The sequence below is a fragment of the Zophobas morio genome, unplaced genomic scaffold (genome assembly GCF_036711695.1).
Source record: "Zophobas morio isolate AGI-343-1 ecotype UQ-CSIRO unplaced genomic scaffold, CSIRO_AGI_Zmor_V1 ptg000030l, whole genome shotgun sequence".
NCBI lineage: Eukaryota > Metazoa > Arthropoda > Insecta > Coleoptera > Tenebrionidae > Zophobas > Zophobas morio.
In genome coordinates this window covers 5373615-5399486 of record NW_026972135.1, presented here as the reverse complement: position 1 = coordinate 5399486, position 25872 = coordinate 5373615, and the positions used below count along the sequence as shown (strand labels likewise).

Here is a 25872-nt window from a genome sequence, read left to right as displayed (position 1 = left end):
TAAAAACCAATTTGCCAAGTTAATTCTCTATGTCCAGTATGTCTAGACTTGGATGCGGCACCCTGTATATGATATAAAATGGTATTAGTATGATAAACGTATAAAATAGAAAGGAATAATGGGTTAGTGGGGCTGATAGGACAGCATTCCTTTCGTTCTCTTCGATAAGAGATGTCACTTTAAAAAAAATTGAAGTTTTATTAGCTAAATTCAACTACTGATGATAGTCATGAATCTTGTATATTGCTGGGACATACAATGAGAAATCAGTATCGTTAACAACTTTTGACTTATTTAAACATATATCTAAATTTAAATAAAAAGACGGCAAATAATTTGAATGGACAGTAGAATACATATAAACTTTCATGTGGTTCTGACACAGACTGGCTAGTAAAGACGGTGCCTGATCTATTCAATTTAAACAAATCGCTTCCTTCTAATTTGACATTGAAAGGTGTGCTAAAATTTCTATAATTTATAGTTACGTATTCGGTTGATCCCTAACACGATGACTAGTGTTATTGTGAACTATTAGTTGGCAATTATCGTTGGGGATTAGGGCGTCTTTTCGATCCTCTAAATAAACTCCGGGTTAAAAGGAAAAATATTCATTGTAATAAAGGTAACTTTCATGGAAATTATTGCCAAGATCGAAACTAATGACCATGTGATTAAAAATGGAATTAGTGAGAGATATAACAGATGGTCATAGTAAATTTTGGACAACTCGTCTTCTTGAAGTGGGGTGCAGAGCTCCATGATTTAGAGACAGCAGTTAAGCTACTCCATACTGTAGACGTCATTCCCGGGTTAGGTTTAGAAATATATACAGGATGTTCATTTTATCTATTCACGCCTGTCAATTTTTGCATAGGCAACATATTATACACCCCAGAGATGACTTCGTCCAATTTATTTTTTTTTAATAAGCAAAAATACCAATCACAGAAAAAAAATTGGTCTAAAGAGTTTAGACAGTACTTCCCTCGCTGTCGGAAACGTGGCGACTGCATGCCTATTATGTTTTTTTTCGCAGTAGATTTCAAAGCATTCGTTTTTGTAGTTCCTGAGTAAAGCAATAAAATAAATTTACGCATTCGTTATTTTTTTTGAGTCACCCGGTATATGTAAATTCGAAAAATATGAATGGGATGATAAATTACAAGTACACACTCATCATATTTTGTACATTCTAAATTGGATTTATCCGGCAAACTTTTGAGCTGACGTCATCAGTTTTTTGGAGAATATAATCAAATATATTTTGACTAAAAATTTATTATACTCTTTATAACCTTAAAACATCTGCAAAATTTCAAAACATTCGGTTCTGTCGTTCCTGATTAAATCAATAAATTACATTTACGCATTCATTATTTTTTTGGGTCACCCTGTATATGCAAATCGAAAAAATATGAACGGAATGATAAATCACAAGAAGAGACTCATCATATTTTGTACATTTTGGATAGTATTTATTCAGCAAAATTTTGTGGTGACGTCATAAATTTTTTAGGGGGATGAGCAAATACATTTTGATCAGAAACTTACCATGCTTATGGTAACTTTAAAACATCTTCAAGATTTCAAAGCATTCGGTTTTGTAGTTTCTGAGTAAATCAATAAAATAAATTTACGCATTTATTAATTTTTTGGAGTGTAATCTAACGATATTGCAAGCCAATGAACCCGGACGATGAACCGACAAAAACAGCAGAGTTTAAGGAAATAACTAAGCAATATTCATCGACGGGGAAATGGTGAAAATGCATGACATACAGAATAAGCATAAATTGTTGTTAAATAGACAGAATTAAAAACCTCCACCAAGAACACAATAAACGTCTTGTAAAAAATGTAAGTGTTTATGTGCAAGTCCTGGGATACCTAAAGCAAAAGAACAAAAGGAAGAATATTTCAGGAGTCTCCCTGTATATGCAAATCCAAAAAATATGAATGGAGTGATAAATCACAAGTACAGACTCATCATATTTTGTACAGTTTAGATAGGATTCATTCCGCAAAGTTTCGAGCTGCCGTCATCAATTTTTTGGAGGGGATAAGCAAATATATTTTGACTAAACATTTATTATGCATTTTATAACCTTAAAACATCTGCAAGATTTCGAGGCATTCGGTTTTGCAGTTCCTGATTAACTCAAAATAAATTCACGCATTCATTAATTTTTTTGAGTCAGCCTGTATATGCAAATCGAAAAAATTTGATTGGGATGATAAATCACAAGAAGAGACTCGCCATATTTTGTACATTTTAGATAGGATTTATTCAGCAAAATTTTGTGGTGACGTCATAAATTTTTTAGGGGGGACGACCAAATACATTTTGATCAAAAATTTACCATGCTTATGATAATGTTAAAACATCTTCAAGATTTCAAAGCATTCGGCTTTGTAGTTCCTGAGTAAATCAGTAAAATAAATTTACGCATTAATTAATTTTTCTGAGTCAACCTGTATATGCAAATGCAAAAAATATGAATGGAATGATAAATCACAAGTTCAGACTCATCATATTTTGTACATTTTAGATCAGACTTATTCGGCAAACTTTTGAGCTGACGTCATCAAATTTTTGGAGGGGATAACCAAATTTATTTTGACTAAAGATTTATGATGATCTTTATAGCCTTAAAACATCTGCAACATTTCAAAGCATTCGGATTTGCAGATTCAAAATTAAATTGCAAAATGTTGTTTTATAATTTTGAATTTTTTTTTCCAAAAATCTGGACGTTTCGGGTAAAAACTCAATTCGGGGTCGTAAACTACATATGTAGGACTATGTTATTTTATACAATTTAAAACCCATTTACTATGTACAATTTTGAAGTGACATCATCGCATTAGTGGTGGGGATGATTAGACGAATTTTGGTTAGCGTTTTACCATCTACATTATATTCCAAATATAGGTTCACAATTTCACAAAAATCGGTCCAGTACTTTCGGAGATTATCTGTCTAATAAAAATTCGGGACGGCAGACAGACGGACAGACGGACAGACGGTCAGACGGACAGACGGACAGACGGACAGACAGACGGAAATGGGAGACCCATTTCTTCGTCTTCTAGGGGTCATGAAAGTTCGAGAAAACGTAAAAGTAGAGAGTCGGCCGACGGACTCCATTACAATACTTCCTTTGCTTACGCTCGGGAAGTAAAAATGGCAAAGATGTCAATGCCAAATAATGACAAAATTGAAAAAAATAAATAGTCAATTTATTAGGGGACCAGATTACAACGAAAATGAATTTATTATAAATGTTCAAAACGCCTGCTTCCCCTATCTTCACAAAGTCCTATCCTACATTCAAAATTTCTACGAACTCTATCTAAGATGTCGGGTGTTATAGATCTGCATGACGCTATTATCCTTTTACGTAAGTGGTTTACATTTTCGATTGGGACATTTTAAGCATCATTTTTCACCTTTCCCCAAAGAAAAAAATCTAATGGCGTTAGATCAGGGCTCCGTGCAGGCCAAGCGTACTCTTCTTCTCTAGCAATAAGTCTTGGTTCAAACGCCATGTGTAAATAGTTCCTAACGTCTCTCTGATAATGATCGCGAGCGCCATCATTTTGAAACCAAATTATTCTTCGTATGTCCAGCTTTACGTTTTCCAACAGTTGAGGTAAAATATTCTTTAAAAAATTTAGATGCTTGGACCAATGACGTGGTTACCATCAATTCCACACCAAGCATTAACTTTGAAAACTTCTTAGAAGTGCGAAGGTATATTATACAATCAACGAATTTATAAGTAAAAGTTTAGTTTTTTCATTTAGAATAAGTTTTAGAGGAATAAGTTGCCTAAATTTTAGGTAACACTCTCTACAGGTATGAGGCACATGGCAGGGAAATGTTAATTCAGAATCGAATATAACCTCAAGATTGTTAACCTTTGTACATACTCTATTTTTTCGTTGATGCCTGAAACTTTACGTGATGTGCCAAACAAGATATGACAAATTAGGAAATTTAGATTGTTAAAATTAGTATCAGGTGGTCTGTACAAAGTGCCTGCGGCAATTTCCTTTGATTTTATCTTATGTTTAATCAATAAGTACTCAATAGGACTATCAAAGGTTTCATCCTAACAAAATTTTAAAATTTTAAAATTAAGAAAAGACAACCATGTTTCACTGACGTCGATGAGGGAATAACCATGTTGGAGGACAATGTCTTTGAACTTGTGAAATTTGTTACATAAGGGTTTCTGTTTAATTTCGGTTTCTCTGTCAACCGTCAAAAACACCAATAAATTTTCCACAAAATTGTGACAAGTTTCCGGCGATTATTTTTTTTATAATTAAAAAAATATCAGGAGAAGATGTACAAAAAGTTTTTGCTATTTGAGCGCCAACTTTGTTTTGTCTTCATGTACTGTATTGAATATAAATGAATTGAGAAACCAATTCCTTGAAAATAGATTATATCTTAGCTAATATGACGCAAATGGAAACAAGTAGATAAATGTGAATTATTACTTAAATAAGATTTGATTGCAAATTTTTTAACCAAGGCGCCAATAAACACTTCATGTTTATCGTTGTCTTAAATCTAGGTTTTAAAATAAGTATTTACGGTAGTATGTAACCAAAAAGCGATGAATTTAAAATGTAAATTATGTCCAAGCACACCAGTGGATGATGCGTTTATTGATTTATTACGACGTTTAAACAAAAAATTAAATGAAACTCACTCTCATTTAAGCATGCAAGTACATTAAGCTATACTTCATAATCATCCGATGGTGTTTCGTCCACAAACACCTGAAGTTAGTACGCCATAGTTATCAGTAAACACAAAAATTAATTTAGGAAGATAATTTTTACTTCCCGAGCGTAAACAAAGGAAGTATTGTAATCGAGTCCGTCGGCCGACTCTCTACTTTTACGTTTTCTCGATATTTCATGACCCCTAAAAGACGAAGAAATAGGTATTCCATTTCCATCTGTCTGTCCGTCTGTCCGTCTGTCTGGCGTCCCGGATTTTTATTAGACAGATAATCTCCGAGAGTACTGGACCGATTGCTGTGAAATTTTGTACTTATATTAGGAATATCATGTAGATGGTAAAACGCTAACCAAAATTTGTCTAATCATCCCCACCACTAATGCGATTACGTCACTTCAAAATTGTACGTAGTAAATGGGTCTTAAATTGTATAAAATAACATAGTCCTACACATGTAGTTTACGACTCCGAATTCAGTTTTTACCCGAAACGTCCAGATTTTTGGAAAAAAAATCAAAATTATAAAACAACATTTTGCAATTTAATTTTGAATATGCTAACCCGAATGTTTTGAAATGTTTCAGATCTTTTAAGGCTATAAAGAGCATCATAAATCTTTAGTCAAAATATATTTGGTTATCCCCTCCAAAAACTTGATGATGTCAGCTCAAAAGTTTGCCGAATAAATCCTATCTAAAATGTACAAAATATGATGCGTCTGTACTTGTGATATATCACTCCATTCAAATTTTTTCGATTTGCATATACAGGATGAAAATTAATGAATGCGTCAATTTATTTTATTGATTTAATCAGGAATTACAGAACCGAATGCTTTGAAATCTTGGAGATGTTTTAAAGTTATCATAAGCATCGTAAATTTTTTATCAAAATGTATTTGCTCATCCCCCCTAAAAAATTGATGACTTCACCCCAAAATTTTGCTGAATAAATCCTATCTAAAATGTACAAAATATGGTGAGTCTGAACTTGTGATTTATCATTCCATTCATATTTTTGGATTTGCATATACAGGTGACTCAAAAAAATTGATGAATGCGTGAATTTATTTTATCGATTTAATCAGGAATTACAAAACCGAATGCTTTGAAATCTTGGAGATATTTTAAAGTTATTATAAGCATGGTAAACTTTTGTTCAAAATGTATTTGTTCATCCCTCCTAAAAAAAATTGATGACGTCACCCTTAAATTTGGCTGAATAAATCCTATCTAAAATGCAAAAAATATGATGAGTTTGTACTTGTGATTTATCTATCATTCCATTCATACTTTTTAGATTTTCTTAAGAGGTGGCTCAAAAAAATTAATGAAGTCAATTTATTTTATTGATTAAATTAAAGGCAACACTTATTATTAGTATTACATTGGACCAACCCAATTCGGTAGACACAAAATTTTTTAAAGTAAAAACTCGGTTGAAACATAAGGGTAGCACGCTTATTTACATCGACTTTAACATTACAGACGTGCATTTGTTTTGTGCGCTGTCTAGGTTCCGCGAATGTGGAATAGACATGTTTGTAATCAACCAATTGTGAATTCCACCGCCAAAAATTAAAATAAAACCCAATGTTTTATATAATAAGCGGAAGTCGAAGCAATAAAACCGATGGTCGTTTTGTTTACAGTTTCTCTGTTTGATTCTCACGTATGCTGTTACGCTTGTCATCGTAAATTAAGAATGCTTATACATAAACGATTTTCAGTTGCCTCTCACCGGCGCCGTATACGTGAGTAAATTGTTTCGTCATTTTATTGATTATAACAAATCAGTATTCAAAACGACCCAATTCATTTTCCCGAAAATTTGGGAATACAATAATTACTTCCCGAGCGTAAGCAAAGGAAGTATTGTAATCGAGTCCGTCGGCCGACTCTCTACTTTTACGTTTTCTCGATCTTTCATGACCCCTAGAAGACGAAGAAATATGTCTCCAATTTCCGTCTGTCTGTCCGTCTGTCCGTCTGTCCGTCTGCCGTCCCAGATTTATATTAGACAGATAATCTCCGAAAGTCCTCGACCGATTGTTGTGAAATTTTGTACTTATATTAAGAATATCATGTAGATGGTAAAACGCTAACCAAAATTTGTCTAATCATCCCCACCACTAATGCGATGACGTCACTTCAAAATTGTACATAGTAAATGGGTTTTCAATTGTATAAAATAACATAGTCCTACATATGTAGTTTACAACTCTGAATCGACTTTTCACCCGAAACGTCCAGATTTTTGGAAAAAAAATCAAAATTATAAAACAACATTTTGAAATTTAATTTTTAATCTGCTAACCAGAATGCTTTGAAATGTTGCAGATGTTTTAAGGCTATAAAGAGCATCATAAATCTTTAGTCAAAAAATATTTGCTTATCCCCTCCAAAAACTTGATGACGTCAGCTCAAAAGTTTGTTGAATAAATCATATCTAAAATGTACAAAATATGATGAGTCTGTACTTGTGATCTATCACTCCATTCATATTTTTTGGATTTGCATATACAGGGTGACTCAAAAAAATTAATGAATGCGTAAATTTATTTTACTGATTTACTCAGAAACTACAAAACCGAATGCTTTAAAATCTTGCAGATGTTTTAAGGTTATAAAGAGCATAATAAATGTTTAGTCAAAATATATTTGCTTATCCCCTCCAAAAAATTGATGACGTCAGCTCGAAAGTTTGCCGAATAAATCCTATCTAAACTGTAAAAATATGATGAGTCTGTACTTGTAATTTATCACTCCATTCATATTTTTTGGATTTGCATATACAGGGTGACTCAAAAAAATTAATGAATGCGTAAATATATTTTATTGATTTAATCAGGAACTACAAAACCGAATGCTCTGAAATCTTGCAGATGTTTTAAGGTCATAAAGAGCATAATAAATGTTTAGTCAAAATATATTTGCTTATCCCCTCCAAAAACTTGATGACGTCAGCTCGAAAATTTGCCGAATAAATCATATCTAAAATGTACAAAATATGATCAGTCTGTACTTGTGATCTATTACTCCATTCATATTTTTTGGATTTGCATATACAGGGTGATTCAAGAAAATAAATGAAAGCGTAAATTTATTTTACTGATTTACTCAGGAACTACAAAACCGAATGCTTCGAAATCTTGAAGATATTTTAAAATTATCATAAGCATGGTAAATTTTTGATCAAAATATATTTGGTCGTCCCCCCTAAAAAATTTATGACGTCACCACAAAATTTTGCTGAATAAATCCTATCTAAAATGTACAAAATATGGTGAGTCTCTTCTTGTGATTTATCATTCCATTCATATTTTTTAGATTTGCATATACAGGGTGACTCAAAAAAATTAATGAATGCGTAAATTTACTTTATTGATTTTATCAGGAACCCCAAAACCGAATGCTTTGAAATCTTGCAGATGTTTTAAGGTTATAAAGAGCATAATAAATTTTTAGTCAAAATATATTTGGTTATCTTCTACAAAAAACTGATGACGTCAGCTCAAAAGTTTGCCAAATAAATCGTATCTAAAATGTACAAAATATGATGAGTCTGTACTTGTGATTTATCATTCCATTCATATTTTTGGATTTGCATATGCAGGGTGACTCAAAAAAATTAATGAAGGCGTGAATTTATTTTATCGATTTAATCAGGAATTACAAAACCGAATGCTTTGAAATCTTGGGAATATTTTAAAGTTATTATAAGTGTAACGAAGCGAATTTTCGCGGGCCGGAAACCGTAACGCGTACCGCGAGAGCCGGGGGTAAATTCGCGCTCGCCGCGCCGCCGCGGCCGAGAAAGGGGACTCTTACCTGCAACTCCAGAGAGTGCGGAAGTGCTGTGGCGATTTTGGCTGTTTTTGGTTTGGAGAAGTGTGACCAAGTGAGCAGTTCGACCCTCCGACCACCGTAAGTACCTTTTTGGGTCGTCTGCCCGTGTTAGTACCGGTTTTGGAATCGCCACCCCCGAGCGAGAAACCGTGTCACCGCCACCGCGTTTTTTTGTTACCGTTGAAAGTCGACACCGTCGTGCACGCGTCGTTACCGTCACCGCGCTCCCCTCTCGGGTCGCCGTACCGTATTCGCGCGATTTCCAGAACTCAAGGTCGCCGCCTCGAGAGCCAAGAGGAGCCCCGGCCTGAAGGAAGTCGCCGCCCAGGAGGAACGACCGTGCCGGACTTTAATTCTTTTGTTGTAAAACCGTTGTTTAGTGATTTAAGTTGCTTAGCCGTAAGTTTTATTATTTTAGACCGTGTAGCTGGTGGTAGGGAATAAACCCTATTTTGTTATAAAATATCCTCTTGCCGTTTTATTTATTATTCTCGGGTTTTCGCGGCGGCTCATCACCTGAATTCCGTGTCTCCGGCTTTAGAGCATCCCGGCGCTCCCTCCCCCGGAGAGGGAGCTGGCGCCCGAGCGACCGCCGCTCCTGACCGAAGGCGCCACCCCCGGCGGCGTGAAGGTAGCCGCATAAGCTTGGTCGACCAGACGTGTTACTGACATCAGCGATACTAGTCGACCCAAAGCTTGGCACCCAAGTACGCCGCCACCCCATATGTTATCGGCGAGATTCCGGACCGTCACCCGACCGTCCGTCCCATCATCCAGAATTTCGTCGCATAAGCATGGTAAACTTTTGTTCAAAATGTATTTGTTCATCCCTCCTAAAAAATTGATGACGTCACCCTTAAATTTTGCTGAATAAATCCTATCTAAAATGCAAAAAATATGATGATATTTTTTAGATTTTCTTAAGAGGTGGTTCAAAAAAATTAATGAAGTCAATTTATTTTATTGATTAAATTAAAGGCAACACTTATTATTAGTATTACACCCCAACCAACCCAATTTGGTGGACACAAAATTTGTTAAAGGAAAAACTCGGTTGAAACATAAGGGTAGTACGCTTATTTACATCGACTTTAACATTACAGACCTGCATTTGTTTTATGCGCTCACTTGGTTCCGCGAATGTGAAATAGACATGTTTATAATCAACCAATTGTGAATTTCACCGTCAAGAATTAAAATAAAACCCAATGTTTTATATAATAAGCGGAAGTCGAAGCAATAAAACCGATGGTCGTTTTGTTTACAGTTTCTCTGTTTGACTCTCACGTATGCTGTTACGCTTGTCATCTTAAATTAAGAATGTTTATACATAAACGATTTTCAGTTGCCTTTCATATTACTAGACAGCGGATTTTTGTCGGGCTACATCACGATTATAGGTGGTGACGCGCTGGATCGCCGGGACTCAGTAGCGGGTGATAGATAATCACTGAATTTAATCAGTACTAATTCCATAAATATAATTAACGATTTATTAATCAAACGGCTAAGTAAATGAGAACGGGAATTAACAGCAGAGTGCAATGAAACAGCGTTATTCTAATCTCAAATAAACGAAGTGCAGTCCGCAACCGCAATGAATTCGCATCCCGTACGAGCCGTACCGAGTTTGGCCTTGCCTAGCCCGACAGAAATCCGCTCTCTAGATATTACACACTGGCGCCGTATACGTGAGTAAATTGTTTCGTTATTTTATTGATTATAAGAAATCAATATTCAAAACGACCCAATTCATTTTCCCGAAAATTTGGGAATACAATAATTTTATTCTTAGTATTGCACTACATCTATCCCAACTGATATACGTGTCCTTGCAAAAATGTTGATGACGTCATCACAATTTTTTTTTAAATTCCCACTACAAAAATGTAATGAGAAAAAGAACACAATAGGCATGCAGTCGTCAAGTTTCCGACAGCGAGGGAAGCACTGTCTAAACTCTTTAGACCAATTTTTTTATTCTTAGTATTACACTACATCTATCTCAACTGATATACGTGTCCTTGCAAAAATGTTGATGACGTCATCGCAATTTTTTTTTAAATTCCCACTACAAAAATGTAATGAAAAAAAAAAACACAATAGCATGCAGTCGTCAAGTTTCCGACAGCGAAGGAAGTACCTACTGTCTAAACTCTTTAGATCAATTTTTTGTTTTAAATTAATATTATAGCTATTCACCCCGCCATAAATTACATATTACTACTTGATCTCTTGTTTGCTTTATTTTATTTTACTTTATTGCTACTTTTGTTAATAAATCTAAATCTGCGTACGTATGAAAAATGGAAAAAAACCATGGAGAAAACATTAAATTAACCATTTACCAGGTTTTGGAGTTTCCAGATCTTGAAGGTTTTTCTCTTGATAACACCAACTTATCAGATATGCTATCCCCACCTTTAGAATATAGTATATAAAGAACAACATTAAAAAACATGCTGATTATTGTAATACGGATGACTTAAAAGATTACCGTAATAAAGTGATACGTTAATTGTAAACATATTTAATAAAAGTTTTTGTGATTATAAATAAGTGAACTTCCTGACGGGTAAGTTGAAAATTACAGTCAGAATTTACCAAGTACGCTTATTTTTTATTGTATGTAATAATCGTTAACGAATTTATTATAACTTGCATTGCTTCTATCAATATATACAACACATCAGGCCTAAAACTTGCATTTCTATCTCTGGTAAATTTCCAAATTTGTGTTTTAATGGTATAATAATAAAGACCGAATTTTAGACTAAAAAAAAGCCAAAGTGAGCTATAACAATTGTGAATTTAGACACGAAAATGGCAAAATAGGCGCTTTAGAGTTGTTTTAGGAAAAACAAATTTTACGCAACGTCTGGTTATATTTCAGATCTATATTTTAGAAATGTGATGTGGATGTATAGTTAAACATGGCGACTTGATTACATTATTTTTCCTTTTATTATGGCTTTCGGTTTGACCCACAAGGCCGCCTAATTTTTTTTGTTTTATTGGAACACCCAGATTTTTTTGACATTTTCTGATGCAGAATAAAAAACTAATTTCAGAAATTATAAATATGTTTATTTCTACTGAAAAAAAATTGGTCGAAAGTTGTTTCGACAGAACCTCCCTCGCTCCTGAAATACAATAAAACATTTCGGCATTTTCGATGTTAAATAAAAATTGTAATCAAGTCGCCATGTTCAAATATATATCCAAAGCAAAATTCAGAAAAAAAAATTTTTTCAAATAACGAAGTTATTCCACCGTTCCGGGACTTTATGCTAACCCTGTATTTATTTTATTATTTTACATAATAATTAGCGATCATAATATTAAATCGTTAAAATTTGCATAACAAATTAAATATTTTTCAAAATTTTCTGCCGAAAAATGTTTCATTTTGTCTGTTAAGACACTTTTTTGTCTAGAAAATGATCTCTCAACATCACACGATGCTAAAGAAGAATATTTAAAATTAGAAATTTCAGTGGATTTCATTTTTAAAACTTTTTCTACATTCTCGCTTTGTAATAATAATTTGCTGAAATTTAAGCTTTTTTTATCCGATATTTTTTTGTCAAGTATCTTGCAGCTTTTTAAATGCTTTCCTCGAAGTATTTTAGAATCGTTTATACTATATCCACAGACTGATTCAAGGTCAGCCAGTGGTCTCTAATCTAATTATGCTTGTTTTTAAGATGGTCAATCGTCGATGCATTTCGACACTGTGGAATTAAATTTCACAATAACCTAAAAAGTTTTATTTAATTTATAATTACACAGCAAAATTATGAATAGCAATAAACGTACTTTTTTTTATATCAATATGATCACAATAATATACCTATTGCCGCTTCAATCCATGTTTCCCATTTTAGCAGAACCGGTTCTGGAGGCAATGAACAATTCGGCAAGGTTTCTTGAAAGGCTTGAGCTTTAAGAAATACTTTCTTTACGTTGGGAATTAAACCATTGACATCTTCATATTGATTTCGGATAATTCCATCTACTAAACTCGAGGCGTGATCCAAACATGTTACATGAATTAAGTTGGGATTAGTAGATTACTAACTCGAGTGAAATGAGGTTGATTACAGCTGAGTACTAAGGTGATTTACCAAGAGGCGAAGCAGACAAAGTACGATATTTTCTTAAAAAAATTGGTCTAAAGAGTTTAGACAGTACTTCCCTCGCTGTCGGAAACTTGACGACTGCATGCCTATTGTGTTTTTTTTCTCATTACATTTTTGTAGTGGGAATTTAAAAAAAAATTTCGATGACGTCATCAACATTTTTGCAAGGACACGTATATCAGTTGGGATAGATGTAGTGTAATACTAAGAATAAAAATTATTATATTCTCAAATTTTCGGGAAAATGAATTGGGTCGTTTTGAATATTGATTTGTAATAATCAATAAAATAACGAAACAATTTACTCACGTATACGTATCAGAGGCAACTGAAAATCGTGTATGTATAAACATTCTTAATTTAAGATGACAGGCGTAACAGCATACGCGAGAGTCAAACAGAGAAACTGTAAACAAAACGACCATCGGTTTTATTGCTTCGACTTCCGCTTATTATATAAAACATTGGGTTTTATTTTAATTCTTGACGGTGAAATTCACAATTGGTTGATTATAAACATGTCTATTTCACATTCGCGGAACCAAGTGAACGCATATAACAAATGCAGGTCTGTAATGTTAAAGTCGATGTAAATAAGCGTGCTAACCTTATGTTTCAACAGAGTTTTTCCTTTAACAAATTTTGTGTCTACCAAATTGGGTTCGTTGGGGTGTAATACTAATAATAAGTGTTGCCTTTAATTTAATCAATAAAATAAATTGACTTCATTAATTTTTTTGAACCACCTCTTAAGAAAATCTAAAAAATTGGTCTAAAGAGTTTAGACAGTACTTCCCTCGCTGTCGGAAACTTGACGACTGCATGCCTATTGTGTTTTTTTTCTCATTACATTTTTGTAGTGGGAATTTAAAAAAAAATTGCGATGACGTCATCAACATTTTTGCAAGGACACGTATATCAGTTGGGATAGATGTTGTGTAATACTTAGAATAAAATTATTATATTCTCAAATTTTCGGGAAAATGAATTGGGTCGTTTTGAATATTGATTTGTAATAATCAATAAAATAACGAAACAATTTGCTCACGTATACGTGTCAGAGGCAACTGAAAATCGTGTATGTATAAACATTCTTAATTTAAGATGACAGGCGTAACAGCATACGTGAGAGTCAAACAGAGAAACTGTAAACAAAACGACCATCGGTTTTATTGCTTCGACTTCCGCTTATCATGTAAAACATTGGGTTTTATTTTAATTCTTGACGGTGAAATTCACAATTGGTTGATTATAAACATGTCTATTTCACATTCGCGGAACCAAGTGAACGCATATAACAAATGCAGGTCTGTAATGTTAAAGTCGATGTAAATAAGCGTGCTAACCTTATGTTTCAACAGAGTTTTTCCTTTAACAAATTTTGTGTCTACCAAATTGGGTTCGTTGGGGTGTAATACTAATAATAAGTGTTGCCTTTAATTTAATCAATAAAATAAATTGACTTCATTAATTTTTTTGAACCACCTCTTAAGAAAATCTAAAAAATATGATTGGAAATTTTCAGCAAAATTTAAGGGTGACGTCATCAATTTTTTTAGCAGGGATGAACAAATACATTTTGAACAAAAGTTTACCATGCTTATAATAACTTTAAAATATTCCCAAGATTTTAAAGCATTCGGTTTTGTAATTCCTGATTAAATCGATAAAATAAAATAAATTCACGACTTCATTAATTTTTTTGAGTCACCCGGCATATGCAAATCGAAAAATATGAATGGAATGATAAATCACAAGTACAGACTCATCATATTTTGTACATTTTAGATACGATTTATTCGGCAAACTTTTGAGCTGACGTCATCAGTTTTTGTAGAATATAACCAAATATATTTTGACTAAAAATTTATTATGCTCTTTATAACCTTAAAACATCTGCAAGATTTCAAAGCATTCGGTTTTGTAGTTCCTGATTAAATCAATAAAATAAATTTACGCATTCATTAATTTTTGAGTCACCCTATATATGCAAATCGAAAAAATTTGAATGGAATGATAAATCACAAGAAGAGAGAGGAAAAAAAAAATATTTTGTACATTTTAGATAGTATTTATTCAGCAAAATTTTGTGGTGACATCATAAATTTTTTAGGGGGGACGACCAAATACGTTTTGATCAAAAATTTACCATGCTTATGATAATTTTAAAATATCTTCAAGATTTCGAAGCATTCGGTTTTGTAGTTCCTGAGTAAATCAGTAAAATAAATTTACGCTTTCATTTATTTTCTTGAATCACCCTGTATATGCAAATCCAAAAAATATGAATGGAGTGATAGATCACAAGTACAGACTGATCATATTTTGTACATTTTAGATATGATTTATTCGGCAAATTTTCGAGCTGACGTCATCAAGTTTTTGGAGGGGATAAGCAAATATATTTTGACTAAACATTTATTATGCTCTTTATAACCTTAAAACATCTGCAAGATGTCAGAGCATTCCGTTTTGTAGTTCCTGATTAAATCAATAAAATATATTTACGCATTCATTAATTTTTTTGAGTCACTCTCTATATGCAAATCCAAAAAATATGAATGGAGTGATAAATGACAAGTACAGGCTCATCATATTTTGTACATTTTAGATATGATTTATTCGGCAAACTTTCGAGCTTAAGTCATCAAGTTTTTGGAGGGGATAAGCAAATATATTTTGACTAAACATTTGTTATGCTCTTTATGACCTTAAAACATCTGCAAGATTTCAGAGCATTCGGTTTTGTAGTTCCTGATTAAATCAATAAAATATATTTACGCATTCATTAATTTTTTTGAGTCACCCTGTATATGCAGATCCAAAAAATATGAATGGAGTGATAGATCACAAGTACAGACTCATCATATTTTGTACATTTTAGATATGATTTATTCCACAAACTTTTGAGCTGACGTCATCAAGTTTTTGGAGGGGATAAGCAAATATTTTTTGACTAAAGATTTATGATGCTCTTTATAGCCTTAAAACATCTGCAACATTTCAAAGCATTCTGGTTAGCAGATTAAAAATTAAATTTCAAAATGTTGTTTTATAATTTTGATTTTTTTTCCAAAAATCTGGACGTTTCGGGTGAAAAGTCGATTCGGAGTTGTAAACTACATGTGTAGGACTATGTTATTTTATACAATTGAAAACCCATTTACTATGTACAATTTTGAAGTGACGTCATCGCATTAGTGGTGGGGATGATTAGACAAATTTTGGATAGCGTTTTACCATCTACATGATATTCTTAATATAAGTACAAAATTTCACAACAATCGGTCGAGTACTTTCGGAGATTATCTGTCTAATAAAAATCCGGGACGGCAGACGGACAGACGGACGGACAGACGGACGGACAGACGGACGGACAGACGGACAGACGGACAGACGGACAGACGGACAGACGGACAGACGGACAGACAGACGGAAATAGGAGACATATTTCTTCGTCTTCTAGGGGTCATGAAAGATCGAGAAAACGTAAAAGTAGAGAGTCGGCCGACGGACTCGATTACAATACTTCCTTTGCTTACGCTCGGGAAGTAGAAATATGAATGGAATGATAAATCACAAGTACAAACTCATCATATTTTTTGCATTTTAGATAGGATTTATTCAGCAAAATTTAAGGGTGACGTCATCAATTTTTTTAGGAGGGATGAACAAAATACATTTTGAACAAAAGTTTACCATGCTTATAATAACTTTAAAATATTCCCAAGATTTCGAAGCATTCGGTTTTGTAATTCCTGATTAAATCGATAAAATAAATTCACGCCTTCATTAATTTTTTTGAGTCACCCTGCATATGCAAATCCAAAAATATGAATGGAATGATAAATCACAAGTACAGACTCATCACATTTTGTACATTTTAGATACGATTTATTCGGCAAACTTTAGAGCTGACGTCATCAGTTTTTTGTAGAAGATAACCAAATCTATTTTGACTAAAAATTTATTATGCTCTTTATAACCTTAAAACATCTGCGAGATTTCAAAGCATTCGGTTTTGTAGTTCCTGATTAAATCAATAAAATAAATTTACGCATTCATTAATTTTTTTGAGTCACCCTGTATATGCAAATCGAAAAAATTTGAATGGAATGATAAATCACAAGCAGAGACTCACCATATTTTGCACATTTTAGATAGGATTTATTCAGCAAAATTTTGTGGTGACGTCATAAATTTTTTAGGGGGGACGACCAAATACGTTTTGATCAAAAATTTACCATGCTTATGATAATTTTAAAATATCTTCAAGATTTCGAAGCATTCGGTTTTGTAGTTCCTGAGTGAATCAGTAAAATAAATTTACGTTTTCATTTATTTTCTTGAATCACCCTGTATATGCAAATCCAAAAAATATGAATGGAGTGATAGATCACAAGTACAGACTGATCATATTTTGTACATTTTAGATATGATTTATTCGGCAAATTTTCGAGCTGACGTCATCAAGTTTTTGGAGGGGATAAGCAAATATATTTTGACTAAACATTTATTATGCTCTTTATGACCTTAACACATCTGCAAGATTTCAGAGCATTCGGTTTTGTAGTTCCTGATTAAATCAATAAAATATATTTACGCATTCATTAATTTTTTTGAGTCACCCTGTATACGCAAATCCAAAAAATATGAATGGAGTGATAAATTACAAGTACAGACTCATCATATTTTTACAGTTTAGATAGGATTTATTCGGCAAACTTTCGAGCTGACGTCATCAATTTTTTGGAGGGGATAAGCAAATATATTTTGACTAAACATTTATTATGCTCTTTATGACCTTAACACATCTGCAAGATTTCAGAGCATTCGGTTTTGTAGTTCCTGATTAAATCAATAAAATATATTTACGCATTCATTAATTTTTTTGAGTCACCCTGTATATGCAAATCCAAAAAATATGAATGGAGTGATAAATTACAAGTACAGACTCATCATATTTTTACAGTTTAGATAGGATTTATTCGGCAAACTTTCGAGCTGACGTCATCAATTTTTTGGAGGGGATAAGCAAATATATTTTGACTAAACATTTATTATGCTCTTTATGACCTTAACACATCTGCAAGATTTCAGAGCATTCGGTTTTGTAGTTCCTGATTAAATCAATAAAATATATTTACGCATTCATTAATTTTTTTGAGTCACCCTGTATATGCAAATCCAAAAAATATGAATGGAGTGATAAATTACAAGTACAGGCTCATCATATTTTGTACATTTTAGATATGATTTATTCGGCAAACTTTCGAGCTGACGTCATCAAGTTTTTGGAGGGGATAAGCAAATATATTTTGACTAAACATTTATTATGCTCTTTATGACCTTAACACATCTGCAAGATTTCAGAGCATTCGGTTTTGTAGTTCCTGATTAAATCAATAAAATATATTTACGCATTCATTAATTTTTTTGAGTCACCCTGTATATGCAAATCCAAAAAATATGAATGGAGTGATAGATCACAAGTACAGACTCATCATATTTTGTACATTTTAGATATGATTTATTCCACAAACTTTTGAGCTGACGTCATCAAGTTTTTGGAGGGGATAAGCAAATATTTTTTGACTAAAGATTTATGATGCTCTTTATAGCCTTAAAACATCTGCAACATTTCAAAGCATTCTGGTTAGCAGATTAAAAATTAAATTTCAAAATGTTGTTTTATAATTTTGATTTTTTTTCCAAAAATCTGGACGTTTCGGGTGAAAAGTCGATTCAGGGTTGTAAACTACATGTGTAGGACTATGTTATTTTATACAATTGAAAACCCATTTACTATGTACAATTTTGAAGTGACGTCATCGCATTAGTGGTGGGGATGATTAGACAAATTTTGGTTAGCGTTTTACCATCTACATGATATTCTTAATATAAGTACAAAATTTCACAACAATCGGTCGAGTACTTTCGGAGATTATCTGTCTAATAAAAATCCGGGACGGCAGACGGACAGACAGACGGACGGACAGACAGACGGAAATGGGAGACCTATGTCTTCGTCTTCTAGGGGTCATGAAAGATCGAGAAAACGTAAAAGTAGAGAGTCGGCCGACGGACTCGATTACAATACTTCCTTTGCTTACGCTCGGGAAGTAAAAAATGATAAAAGAGGCTGTTGTTGTAAACAATTCCGTTAACTCTTACAGACGTCTCTCAAATTCTCACTCTGTTTCTGTTATTTTGTTAAATTAAATTTAATTCTGCGTTTATTTGTCTCCTTCTAGTGAATGGTTCCTTAATAAAATAACGATCACTAGTTAAATTAATAATTTTTAAGGTTCGGTTTTGCAAAATTTTCCAGGATGGCCGGTTCTTTTGCCGGTCAGTGTATAATTCACAAAATTAAATTTTGTGAATTATAATATAAATTCTGAAGAAGCTGTATTTGAAGTTCTGTCTAAATCAGTTTAGACCATTTTTACTTCCCGAGCGTAAGCAAAGGAAGTATTGTAATCGAGTCCGTCGGCCGACTCTCTACTTTTACGTTTTCTCGATCTTTCATGACCCCTAGAAGACGAAGAAATAGGTCTCCCATTTCCGTCTGTCTGTCCGTCTGTCCGTCTGTCCGTCTGTCCGTCTGTCCGTCTGTCCGTCTGTTGTCACGGATTTTTATTAGACAGATAATCTCCGAAAGTACTCGACCGATTGTTGTGAAATTTTGTACTTATATTAAGAATATCATGTAGATGGTAAAACGCTAACCAAAATTTGTCGAATCATCCCCACCACTAAAGCGATGACGTCACTTCAAAATTGTACATAGTAAATGGGTTTTCAATTGTATAAAATAACATAGTCCTACACATGTAGTTTACAACTCTGAATCGACTTTTCACCCGAAACGTCCAGATTTTTGGAAAAAAAATCAAAATTATAAAACAACATTTTGAAATTTAATTTTTAATCTGCTAACCAGAATGCTTTGAAATGTTGCAGATGTTTTAAGGCTATAAAGAGCATCATAAATCTTTAGTCAAAAAATATTTGCTTATCCCCTCCAAAAACTTGATGACGTCAGCTCAAAAGTTTGTGGAATAAATCATATCTAAAATGTACAAAATATGATGAGTCTGTACTTGTGAACTATCACTCCATTAATATTTTTTGGATTTGCATATACAGGGTGACTCAAAAAAATTAATGAATGCGTAAATATATTTTATTGATTTAATCAGGAACTACAAAACCGAATGCTCTGAAATCTTGCAGATGTTTTAAGGTCATAAAGAGCATAATAAATGTTTAGTCAAAATATATTTGCTTATCCCCTCCAAAAACTTGATGACGTCAGCTCGAAAGGTTGCCGAATAAATCATATCTAAAATGTACAAAATATGATGAGCCTGTACTTGTCATTTATCACTCCATTCATATTTTTTGGATTTGCATATACAGAGTGACTCAAAAAAATTAATGAATGCGTAAATTTATTTTATTGATTTAATCAGGAACTACAAAACCGAATGCTTTGAAATCTTGCAGATGTTTTAAGGTTATAAAGAGCATAATAAATTTTTAGTCAAAATATATTTGGTTATCTTCTACAAAAAACTGATGACGTCAGCTCAAAAGTTTTCCGAATAAATCGTATCTAAAATGTACAAAATATGATGAGTCTGTACTTGTGATTTATCATTCCATTCATATTTTTGGATTTGCATATGCAGGGTGACTCAAAAAAATTAATGAAGGCGTGAATTTATTTTATCGATTTAATCAGGAATTACAAAACCGAATGCTTTGAAATCTTGGGAATATTTTAAAGTTATTATAAGCATGGTAAACTTTTGTTCAAAATTTGTTCATCCCTCCTAAAAAAATTGATGACGTCACCCTTAAATTTTGCTGAATAAATCCTATCTAAAATGCAAAAAATATGATGAGTTTGTACTTGTGATTTATCATTCCATTCATATTTTTTAGATTTTCTTAAGAGGTGGTTCAAAAAAATTAATGAAGTCAATTTATTTTATTGATTAAATTAAAGGCAACACTTATTATTAGTATTACACCCCAACCAACCCAATTTGGTAGACACAAAATTTGTTAAAGGAAAAACTCGGTTGAAACATAAGGGTAGCACGCTTATTTACATCGACTTTAACATTACAGACCTGCATTTGTTTTATGCGTTCACTTGATTCCGCGAATGTGAAATAGACATGTTTATAATCAACCAATTGTGAATTTCACCGTCAAGAATTAAAATAAAACCCAATGTTTTATATAATAAGCGGAAGTCGAAGCAATAAAACCGACGGTCGTTTTGTTTACAGTTTCTGTGTTTGGCTCTCACGTATGCTGTTACGCCTGTCATCTTAAATTAACAATGTTTATACATACACGATTTTCAGTTGCCTCTGATACGTAAGTATACGTGAGTAAATTGTTTCGTTATTTTATTGATTATTACAAATCAATATTCAAACGACCCAATTCATTTTCCCGAAAATTTGAGAATATAATAATTTTATTCTTAGTATTACACTACATCTATCCCAACTGATATACGTGTCCTTGCAAAAATGTTGATGACGTCATCGCAATTTTTTTTTAAATTCCCACTACAAAAATGTAATGAGAAAAAAAACACAATAGGCATGCAGTCGTCAAGTTTCCGACAGCGAGGGAAGTACTGTCTAAACTCTTTAGACCAATTTTTTTTTGTGTGAATATTCTATGTACAACAGTTAGACAAATGACAGAAATCCCACTACTCAAAGACAAAGGCTGACTTTTTAAGTATATAGTCATCAGCTTTGTTAGTGGAAAATAAATGCAAGGTAGAAACCAAATTTTTTTTTTCAATTTTAACTATATCGGCATGTACTCTATGAAAAGTGCTTTTCAAAATTACATTAAATGTTTCGTAGTAATTGCTGGAATCTTTTAAATTTTAGATTTGAATTTGATAGTAGATAGTCATAAAAGTTTTTTTTTAAGATAATAATAATAATAATAAATAACAATAAGATAACACTATCGTTCTCAGCTTACGAATTTTAACTGCTGTAGTAGCGAATTTTTGTCCGAACAACATTCTTTCCCCCTATCGAAAAATAATGCGCTAATATAATAGAGTTTCCAGCCTTTAGTTTTATGTGTATTTTGAATTGGTAGTTATAATTTTGATTTTTTTTTCTTTCAGCAAACACACTCAACGCCACCATGGACTCAAGTTCCGAAGAAGAAGAAATTAGAAAATTAGAAGAAAATTTAAAGCAAATAAAAGAAAAAAGAAGACAAAGAAAACATTCACAAAAGGTAAATACTTCGCACTCTGAAGAGAATTTATGTTCATCAAAACAAGTATTATAACTTTGGGCTAGCAAAGAACGAACGTTTAGGTATTTTGATTTATTAAAACTTTAAAAAAATTGGTCTAAAGAGTTTAGACAGTACTTCCCTCGCTGTCGGAAACTTGACGACTGCATGCCCATTGTGTTTTTTTTCTCATTACATTTTTGTAGTGGGAATTTAAAAAAAAATTGTGATGACGTCATCAACATTTTTGCAAGGACACGTATATCAGTTGGGATAGATGTAGTGTAATAATAATAATAATAATAATAATAATAATATTTATTTACACCCAACAGACCAAGGTCTACAAGGATAACATATAAACTCATTTTCAAAACATGAACAGTAACTAAGTAGGCAGTGTTGGGGACAGATACTTTTAAAAGTATCTAGATATAGATACAGATATATGGAAGATAAAAGTATCTAGATACAGATTGTTTTCGATTTTTTCGAAATGTATCTAGATACAGATACAGATACTTTTTGAAGCCTTGACGAATAAAATAACTGAAAACATGTTTATGTATTTTTTTATGTATTGTTTAAGGAATTTTTTAAAATTAACATTTCGAACGTATTGCCACCTAAATTATTTCTTCTTGGTGTCAGAATTTGGTTTCCGCTACTAAACACCCGTTCCACAGGTGCAGAAGAAGGGATTGTGGTGTTAAATTTAAAAAATAAACATTTTACTGTAGCATAGTTATTCAAGACTGAAAAATCTTTTCTTTTTTCCTGCAAATAGGCCATCGCTTCGCTGTTTGATGTGTCGCAAATTGTGCAATATTTATTACGTACGCTTAAAAAGATTTTTTTTTTGTTTTTATTCCCATACTACAGTGTCCAAATTGTGTTTGAGTACATCTAATAATTATCTCCAGCATTAAAATTGATATTTCAAAAGGACACGGGAAATGATTATTCTGTGCTGAAGGTCTGTTGTCAGCAACCTGTCATAAATTATTATTCTTCAATATCAGCTTACGATGTTTTTATGACCATGTCCGGTAATCGTATATCCCGGTGCGGCAGGTATATACATTTTAGGAAGAATTGCTGGTTCCGTTTAAGACAAAATAAGTACAATTTCTTAGAAAGGTATTTAACCCCTTATAGGATCAAAGGCTGCCTGGCAGGCCAGAATCACCAGAGTGCAACTTTAAATTTGCAGATTTTTGTTGAAACTCATTTTATTTTAATCTCGTTTCACGATTTCTGAGAATATATCACAATAAATTATTCTACCGAGGGTTGTAAAAATATTAATTTTATTGACCAAGATAATTACACTTAATAAACATAATCGGCACATTCTAGAGCAAAACGGACCTGTCAAGCCCGCCTCGCGTTAGGTCCAACAATGAAAAAGTGAAGAAATGACACATGTGGCAACAGGAAAAGATGCTACATTTGTCTGAAAAATGAAGATATAAAACAGTAACAAATATGCGATTTATGCGAGAGAAATATATGTATTGCACATTCGATTAATCGTTTACAAAACTAATTTGTGCTAATTGAAAAAATTCAACATTATGTAACACGCAGTTATTATTTTTTAAAAATAATAACATACCTTAAACAAATATTTTTACTATTAAAATTACTCTTATTTAATAACACAAATACAACCAGCGGGCCTACCAGACCCGGGTTGCTCAGGTACACAGATAAAGTACATTGCCCCGACAAGGGTAAAACGCAGTGAATAGTGAATTGTGGTTTATGGTTTTTAAAATACCATCTTACGATGGCTTAGATTTATTACCCCTCGGGATTATATTTAAAGATGTATAAGTACTGAAGGCTACCATGTAGGAAATGATGGTATTTAAAATATGAAAATTTCCGTGACAGAACACTATTAGTGGACCTCTTACCTGTATTTTTGTTTATGTGACCAAAATCACCAACATGAAGTATCAAAAATTACTACTAGTATAACTCAACTAATAATTACTGAAAAAAAAGTGAAATAAAAAAATGTATCTGTATCTGCGCCACTAATTTTGTATCTAGATACAGATATTTTGTGTTTAAATTCGATTGTATCTAGATACAGATACTAGATACCCAAAAATGTATCTAGATACTTTATTTAGATACAAGTATCTAGATACTGCCCAACACTGTAAGTAGGTACATAAACGAATAAAAGTATTCTATATCTAATCCAACACTACAACCGTATACATAGAGAACGTGCTTACTGTCCAAGGGCAGCTAAGCACAAACAACGAAAAGAGGTTATCTTGGCAATAAAAATATCGACTTTTGGTGCAATATTATCATAACACCGACACATATTATTTAGAGGTGAGTACTGATGCTGATTAGTTCTACAGGCGGTGATTGAAAAAGTATTAGGGTGACGAGAGTTCAATCGTGGTACGTGGAAATCTATCCTCCTAAGTAAACTACTACACTGGATATATCCGTGTATCAATTTAAACAAGAACATAATGTTGGCAAATATTCTCCTGTTATGAAGTGAATATAACTTAAAGTCTTTCAACAGATTCTCATTTGGATAAGATCTTGGAGGATAATAACCATGTATTACGAAATGTAAATGTTTACAAAATCTACGTTGAATGCGTTCAATTGCATTAATATGAGTCTTATAGTAAGGGTCCCAAACTATTGAACAATATTCCAATTTCGATCTCACATAGGTATAATATAGAACTAACAAAGAGTCAACACTCGTAAATCCTACCGTATTTCTAAAGATAAAACCAAGCATCTTTGTGGCGTGTACACATATATCCTGAATGTGGGGAACAAAAGTTAGGCGGGAATCCATAATGACACCTAGATCTTTTATTTGATTAACCCTTTCTATTTCAGCGCCCTCCAATTCATACTTAAAATGAACGTTGTTAAGTAATCTCGAAAAAGTTATTGCTTTACATTTTTTTACATTAATTTTTAGCTTATTCTGAACACACGCTTTGCTAAAAGTGTTCAAATCCTCCTGCAGGAGTCGACAGTCTTCAACTGAGGAAACATAGTGAGTAATTTTCAAGTCATCGGCATATACATAGATGGGGCATTTAAATTTTGATAACACATCATTAAAATATAACAGGAATAAAGTGGGACCAAGATTGGATCCCTGCGTAACCCCACTGGGAGTCGAATACATCTCAGAACGATAGCCCCGTAACTCGACAAACTGTACTCTATCAACTAAAATAGAAGAAAACAATTGAACTAAATTACCACAAACCCCAAAAGATTGTAACTTGTGTAGTAAAATGCGATGGTTAACAATATCAAATGCTTTGGAAAGATCAGTATAAATCACATCCACCTGCACCATGGATTCTAACCCATTAGATATATATTGAACGAAATCACATAAACTAGTAGTGGTTGATTTATACTGAACGAAACCATGTTGACTAGGACTTAATCGACTAGATATATGACTATGTAAATTTTTAGCTAGTATGGACTCAAACAACTTAGCGAAATTAGAGATTAAAGCTATAGGTCTATAAAATTCAATATTATTTCTAGAGCCTGACTTGTGAACTGGAATAACTTTTGATATTTTCCATCTATTTGGAAAAGTGGCTTGAGTAATAATCAAATTAAATATATAACAAAGAGGTTCACATAAACAAACAATACAATCTTTCACTAAAAATGCTGGAATATTATCAGGACCCATTGTGAAATTTGATTTACACTTTCTTGCTGCTTTGTAAATATCACCGTCATTAATCACAAAATTATGGAGGGTAGGCATATCACAGATGGTATCACCTATTTTTAA

General features: G+C 32.8%; 2 protein-coding genes across 4 annotated transcripts in view; one reads left to right on the top strand and one right to left on the bottom strand.

Annotated features, from left to right (window-relative positions):
- The window catches only part of LOC135138742 (uncharacterized), a 340017-nt gene that overhangs the window by 236897 nt on the left and 77248 nt on the right, over window positions 1-25872 (bottom strand). The gene's annotated exons all lie outside the window — the stretch shown is intronic.
- Window positions 11097-25872, top strand: part of LOC135138350 (uncharacterized) — a 41510-nt gene continuing 26734 nt past the window's right edge. Inside the window, exons 1-2 of the mRNA XM_064068307.1 lie at window positions 11097-11185; window positions 21931-22046. Of these exons, the coding sequence (XP_063924377.1) occupies window positions 21951-22046 (96 nt within the window). The 5' untranslated portion in view covers window positions 11097-11185; window positions 21931-21950. The remainder of the gene's footprint in view (window positions 11186-21930; window positions 22047-25872) is intronic.